The sequence below is a fragment of the Micropterus dolomieu genome, linkage group LG23 (genome assembly GCF_021292245.1).
Source record: "Micropterus dolomieu isolate WLL.071019.BEF.003 ecotype Adirondacks linkage group LG23, ASM2129224v1, whole genome shotgun sequence".
NCBI lineage: Eukaryota > Metazoa > Chordata > Actinopteri > Centrarchiformes > Centrarchidae > Micropterus > Micropterus dolomieu.
In genome coordinates, this window is record NC_060172.1 from 14,440,411 (window position 1) to 14,447,896 (window position 7,486).

Sequence of the window (7,486 nt, forward strand, 5' to 3'; positions counted from 1 at the left end):
TTTCATGCAAAATACTCAGGAAAACGAATGATTCACATTAAGATTATTTACCTGATTTAAATGAGTCCATAGGTATTTTGGTCTTAGCTTCAGGCCCTCTGTTCAAAGAGAAAAGACAGTGACTGAACCAGTTTTGGTCAAAAAGATGATAAGAATGCAGCTACACCCGATCTTTCTGGGACCCCCAAGTCATCATCACTCAATATATCATCAGAATTGTGTAAAATGACTCTTACCAAAGGGTGCGTGTTAGGTGACCTTTCCGAAAACAGACAAACTCACCTGATCTCGCAGTTCTTTTCAGCAAGAATTGCAGAGGCATCTGCAGACAGAGGTTTTATCAGACGATTGTCCACTGTTTAAGACACACACTAACACTTGGACATCAACATATATAACTTTCATAAATACAACATGTTTTAAAAAATTTTTAAAAGGGATTTTAACAACTGAGAAAGGCCTAAGCATCATGAAACTGACCTCAAAATATACTGTAAATAGCACTGCAAACTTTTAAATTTTTAAGATTATTTTATCATGTGTATGCCTCAGAATCCACCTTAAGCTGCAACTTCTAATATGTTTAATGTTATGATCAAAAGCCCATTACAATTAATATTCCTGAATTATTATCCTATACATCTAATTTTTTTTATTAAAGAGTTTGAAATCGTAATGCCATTATGACAAGCAGTATTATACCTTAAATGACTCCAATAATAAACCTTGAAATTATTTTAACTTCAAATAATTACTGGATGGGGTCCAAATATCTCACAAAATTAAAAAAAACTTTATTGACTATATTTCTTACCACACTAAGCTACAAGACATGTGTGTGGGGACTTTTCTCACAGTATTACCGATGATGGTGGAAAGGTTGGGGGGATGATACATGTGGATGTTCTCAGCGTGGCTCCCATCCAGCAAGGTGGAGTTCTTAATGTCAAGATGGAGACCCAGCAGCTTATCCTTAATGGGGAAAGTCAGTGTTTCCACTGTGAGGAGAAGAAATTGAAAGAAAAACAGACTAGAATGACTTTATATTCTGGGTGTGGAAATACAAGAATGCTCACACACACACACACACACACACACACCATAGCTCTCTCTTCTGAAGATCTCTGGGGAGGGAAGACTGCTGGAGTCCATAGAAGCAGAGGAGTAACAGTCTTCCTCTGAGCTTAAAGTTTCGTCTGACTCCATGCTAGAAGATGTGATGCTTTCTGGAGTCACTGCTAAGTTTTGCTCTTCTTCGTTAACTCGTATTTCACCACCTTTAAAAGCCTCTGCATCGGGAGCCACCTTAATTGTTGGGTTACCTGCTGGTGACCCTTGGTAGCCATTTACTTTCGTATTAGCTGGTGCGGCAGGCGAGGCGGCTTTGCCTCTGGGATTTTCAGCAAATCCAGGGCTGCTGGAGCGTAGCACAGATTTGCGGGGGACAGGCTTAACGCCAGTCTGTGTGTACAGAGGATAAGCATGGAAAGCATGAGGAGAGAGTCAAACTAAAAAAAAAAAAAAACGTATGAGAAACCTTGGCAAACAACTTGAAATTCAAATTATAGTGTCCCAGAAAGACAACGGGAGCGGTGTGAAATCAAGGAACAGGATAAAGAGAGTGATACTCACTTACTTCATCCTGTGCATTCCTTAGGGAACGCCGTTTATGCATGTCAATGTTATTATTATGAGAAAGTATAGCCTAGCTATTAGATTTTGTTATACATAGCCTACATATAGGCCTAAATATCTATTTACTTATCAGAATACCCACCATGGTTAGTTTGACAGTGGGGACATTCTCACCCTCCACTTCAGGTTCCTCTGGAATTGCTTCATAATGCTTGTTGGGCAGAATTCTCTTGCACTCTGAAAGTTTTGAAGGAGGAATGTGAAGGATTGTCTCTAGAAGCAGCTAATGAAATTACTTGCATTTAGCGGGAAGCACATTCATATTTATTAGATAAATTCCTCCTAAAGCACAGGCCAGGCCTACAGTTGAAGTAGGTTAAAAGTTATTAAAAACTACAATTAGAAACACAACTGAATGCTAAAAAGCAATTGATCATATATTTTCCAATGAAATAAGCCTAATGTTACCTGAATTTCAAAGGGTAAATGGGCACATAAGCTCAAACTTAAAGTGAGCAGAACCAAAGTTATGGTGCATGATATGTTCTACTGATCTTCTATAAAGAAAAATAAGCAACCTCACTATCAGTGCTAAAGATGATGGGTGTGTTTGGATGTGTATTTCTTACTGTCTCGTCTGCACAGCGCAGTTTTTACTGGTGTATCTCGTTTGTTAGGTAGTCCATTGTCACGACTGACTTTAACTCGGCACTTGTATCTGCCCATTTCCGAATGAAATTCACCTCCACGTTAGGGTCGATGATCAGGTAGTGCAAAACTGTCGCTATCCCAACGTTAGAAGAAGTGTTGCTAACACGTTAACCCAATTGTAAGCTGTTATTTCGTAAAGACTGAGTGAGTAACGGTAAAAAAAAAAAAAAAAAAAAAAGTCCGACCAGATGCTAAAAATACGTCAGCTTTTCCTCTCTGTTCTCTGTGGTGCTTAGCAACCGAGCACACCTGCAGAGTCTCTCTGCTTGCTGATGACCCTTTATATCCGTGTAAAGGGAAATGCCCACTCCTGTCTATAGGCTACATTTTATTTATTTTGAAAGTCTAGGTATGCTACTAGCTACGTCTGCTTTTGTATGAATTTGATAAGTGACCGTGTAGCCTAGCCTATAACATTTACTGTAGGCCTATATAAAGTATCTAGCCTACTTAATTCAATTCAATTAGACTTTATTTGAATGCGAAACAGACGTATGCATTGTCAAAGCAAGTGTGAAATAAAAACATGTAGCCTACATAAACAGAAGAATTATTATTAAAAACTCACACACATAAGCCTACAAATAAGTGAGTAAAAACACTGCAACTTCTTTAAATTAATGTAAATTTGTGTGTGTGCTGTGGGTGTCTAGGTCACTCGATGGCCCTCGGGTTGTGGCATGTTGTGCAGCATGATATGCCCTTGTCTCCTTCTAAGCACTTTGAAATCTGAAATGACACAACTGAACCAGAAGTAGGCTAAATGATGCTTTCATTTCATTTAAAGTTTTATAAGCACTCACTGCCCCTTAGTGGTCACAATGAGTAATTACAGCTCTTACGTGTAAATTTAAAGGACATTCTTAAAATGCTTCATTATTAAAAATAATAAATGTAATATCATAACTGAAAAGTCATATTAATAACACGATATATTAGCTTTCTTGTCTGCAGTGGTGGACAGTAGCCTACTTATGTACAATTTCGAGCTAATTGAAATTTACTTGAGTATTTCCATTTTATGCTACTTTATACTCCACCACAGAGGGAAATTTGACTCCACTACATTTATCTGACAGTTTGAGTTCCTTGTTACTTTTCCGATTTAGATTTTACATAAAAAAAAACATATGACATGTTTATAAAATACATTATATTGTTAAAAAATAAACAAGCTGTTCCTGACCTTTTGTCATTTGAACCTAAACAAAAAAACACTTGGTTGGGACCTCTTGTCATGTTTCATATCTCTACAAGTTGTTAGAAGTTCCACCAAAGAGTTAACCCCCACTAAACTTCTCAAATGTTTTTATAGAATTGTATGAGACTTAAAGAGTATCTACTGTTTTTACAAAAAGCCAAAAACTATTTTTTGTTGTTGCAGAACTTTGTTTTTCTTCTTTCCTTCCCCATTAATCATCTCATGGTCAGATATGTCTTGTGACACTTTGACACACAGATTGGGAACTACTGGATTAAACTTCCTAACTGCATATAAAGTAGTTAAAACTAGTTTCACCCAAAATAGTTTTTCCAACAACAAAAAAATAGAGTAATTTTCCTTTTGATACTTCAAGTACATTAATACGTCTGTACTTTTACTTCCTTAAGGATTATTTTTAATGCAGGACCTTTACTTTCAATGGAGCATTTTTACATGATGGTATTTTTACTTTTAAGTGTAATGATCTGAATACTTCTCACGTCCCAATTTGTTTTTCATAGCAGCATCAGTACAGACACTTCCAGGGAAACCTTTCAAAATAAAAACCTGTATACGAATAGCATTTTAGACACCATAAAAAAGAAACAAGACGCTAGTTTAAAATCATTCCAGAATATCTTTTATTTCATTGCCCATGTCCTACTCCCCACCCTCCCTCATTCCTATTGCTGCACTCAATCATTACAAGGATATGGTGCTGATTCTGTTTTACAGCAGAATATATAAATAAATAAGTACAATTCATCTCACTACACGCAGAAAGAGAGAAAAAAATCCATTCAAACCATTGATTTAATAAATATGCTTACATCTAGCTGTCCTCATTTATGTACATCCACATTGTTTATGCTTTGGGACGGTAATCAACTTAAAAAGCCTATACATTACTTCTATGTGTAAACCCTCCGAAAAACGTGTTGATTTTGTTTAAAAGTTGATGATTGGTCTATTTTCCTTCAGTGAGTGGAATTTACCAGCTCTGCCTACATTACAAAGCCTTGCGCTAGCAGCAGTGGCTGTGGGCAGCTGCATACAACCTGCTATTAATGGCCACAAAGAAATACTCGTCAAGTCAAATGCTAACGGTCCCAGCATTGCAGGGCAAACTGCATGCATTGCCCTGAGCCCTGGTTTTGCATTATTTCTTTTTTTCCCTTTTACCTGCACTCTTTTTGGAAAGATGGATGTAAAGAAAGTTGTGATAGAGCCAACTGCGGAGTGTGAACCTTGATGATTATTACAGTCGGCCAGTCCATGCATGCTGAATTGTTGAACGCAGTCTCGAAGCCATGAATGTGTGAATATGTGACATAAACTGCGATTTGGATGTGGCTCAAACATTCAGATGCTCCACATAGAACCGTGTGGCAATGCTTTTTAAGGCAGGCTACACTCCTTACCTTATCTTAATTTAGACCTCAAACAGGAGGATGTGTTTTTTGGTCTAACTGCACGATGTCTGGGTTGTCTGGGTTGACACAACCAGTTTAATCCTGGTTGTGTCAGATCAGGGGAGATTTATCAGGCCCTGGTTAATGGCACTGCTGTCAGCAGCTTGTTCAATCAAATGTGAATATGCTGTTTTCTAGTAAGTAATTTTCTGTCCCACAAGGTATCAGTATTGTCACAAATCTAGACATCTCCTTGAGCTACACTATACACAAAGACATCACACTTGCTGTCGTACAACTGTGGATTTTAGGTCTTGTTTGGCTGGTAGGTTTAAACTGATGGAGGAGAGAAGCAGGAGATAGGAATGGATTGTTCAACATAAAAGTGCTGATGAGTTTCTGGTGCTGGGGACGGAGCATTTGACGGTGTGTTTGGGTGGATAGCAGGTAGCAATGTGTGGACAATTTAAAATGCCTAAATAAAAACAAATCAAACAAAGAATGCATTTAGTATGTCATAATTAAATAAAACATATCTTAAAAGGACAATTATTTTACTTTAATAACTAAATGAATTGGTCTATTACATTTCAGGGCTGTCCAGCTGAGAACAGCTTGAATGCTAAATGCAAAGCACTTTATTAGTCATTAGTTTTTATGAGGAGTTGCAAGGGAGCTTTGTCAATTGTCAAGGCCAAAATGAAAAACAACCAACTGGCCAATCACAGCCTGAGGAAGGGGGCCCAGGTACAGGGTTTATAATCTTATCCCTTGAAAATAAAAATAAATAACTTACAGGTAGGCCTACATCTACTAGCAATAGCTTATCCTCCTCTATTAAACCACTCAGCGTTCACGCAAACTAATTACCTGTCACCACTTACCAAGTTACCAAGCCGCCTACAGCACCTTAAAATACCAGACAGTCAATCACAAATGAGACTAAATGTACAGTCAACAGTAGTTCCCCTCTTGCCAGCTAGCCCACAGGAAACAGTTTTAATGTGAAAGGCTGTCTGTCATGGCTGCCAACACTGTGCTGGTGGGCCCTTTCCCCAAAGCTGTGATTGGAATTTTTTTTTTTCCCCCCTGACTTTGGCATTGGCAATGCGTCACTATTTAAAAAAATTACAAAGCTCCTTTGCACTCCATGCTTTGTGTTTGCTGTACTATTGGCAGGTCTCTGCTGGTCTCTGCTGGACAACACTAAAACGCATCATTTTTGTGATTTTTGTTTTTGTGATTTGTTTTTAATGCGGCATGGAAAAGTCATGTCACAATGAAAAACAATTAAAGCTAAATCATTTTCCTTTGAACATATGCTTTAATGTAATTATGACACAATAAATGCATACATAAAAAGGAAATACACATAACAATGTGTAATGTATTTCATTTTATTTCTTTGATTTGTTTTATTTAGGTATGTTAAATCTCCCATAGTACGGCCAGGTTTGGCTTGCTTTCCCAAAGCATGTTAAGCCTAAGGTCACATCTTCATCCCAGGTCAATGGTCAAAGTAGCTCTTAGTGCTAAGATGCTTGAAGGAAAACGAGGTCTGCCGGACTTCACATGGAGATGCTGCTGTAGAGCTGGTCAATCTTCCCCTTGAAGAACTCCTTTAGCTCTGGTCTCTTGGCCTTTAGTGTTGGAGTCAGGAGGCCGTTTTCAATGGAGAACATCTCGTTGTGGATGTAGATGTTCTTCACCTTTAAAATGTAAAAGAATATAAATGTGTTTGAATGAAACCAAGATTCTTCAGAGTGTCCCCCAAGTAATTACAAGCCTTCTACGAGCAGACAAGTGTTTACAATTGCAGTATATTACCACAGACTACTTACTTTACATTAACTGCTGCAGTTTTTATTTTTACTGTAGCTCAACTGCATCAATTTGTGAATAAATGCAATACTCAAGGACCCTATAAAGACATTGCAACATAATCAAACAGCCCTTACTGTGACAGTTCACTGTGACTCGGGTTTAGTTATTTGTATTATTTTGTTTTGGGGGGTTTCTCTTCTTCTCTGTGTGTGCATGTTTGTGTGTGTGTGTGGGTCACCTCATTACCATGCTGCCTCACTCTACAAGCTACAGCTCGCCAGCCGCCATCACCACAACTACATCACACAATCCAATCCTCCACCTGTAAACTCTGGATGCTCTTCACCCCCCACTACCTTTGCAGATTAGTTTGTTAATAAACTCTTTTTGTTGCACTTCACTTTAACGAGTCTGTATCTGCCCCTGGGTCTGGCCACCACCAAACCTAAAAGTTAACTTGAGATACTGCTGGCATATATTAGGTCGCACTGTAGCTTTAAGACCAATAATTCACTTAATTAATTTTCTAAAGATAAGAAAAATACAGCTACAACAGAAGGCAGGCCAAATATTAACTACCTACCTGCTCAAAAGAGTGGAGGCCACTAGCCTTGCCCAGACGCACCAAATCTTCAAGGACTGCCTTCTTTAATTCCTGTTGATAAAAGAATAAAGTTATCTTCAGTATCTTCAGCATCTA

General features: G+C 38.1%; 1 protein-coding gene and 1 long non-coding RNA gene across 2 annotated transcripts in view; both read right to left on the minus strand.

Moving 5' to 3' along the window:
* The window catches only part of LOC123963066, a 4,961-nt gene extending 2,436 nt beyond the window's left edge, over positions 1–2,525 (minus strand). Inside the window, exons 1-6 of the mRNA XM_046039594.1 lie at positions 2,265–2,525; positions 1,778–1,872; positions 1,101–1,461; positions 864–998; positions 283–322; positions 52–98 (exon numbers count right to left, since the gene is read on the minus strand). Of these exons, the coding sequence (XP_045895550.1) occupies positions 52–98; positions 283–322; positions 864–998; positions 1,101–1,461; positions 1,778–1,872; positions 2,265–2,361 (775 nt within the window). The 5' untranslated portion in view covers positions 2,362–2,525. The remainder of the gene's footprint in view (positions 1–51; positions 99–282; positions 323–863; positions 999–1,100; positions 1,462–1,777; positions 1,873–2,264) is intronic.
* Positions 2,526–4,345: 1,820 nt separating this feature from the next.
* Positions 4,346–7,441, minus strand: LOC123963283. Its single transcript, XR_006823148.1, has 2 exons — positions 7,370–7,441; positions 4,346–6,671 (listed from the first exon to the last, which is right to left on the minus strand). It is a non-coding gene; the product is annotated as an uncharacterized LOC123963283 (long non-coding RNA).
* Positions 7,442–7,486: the final 45 nt, after the last annotated feature.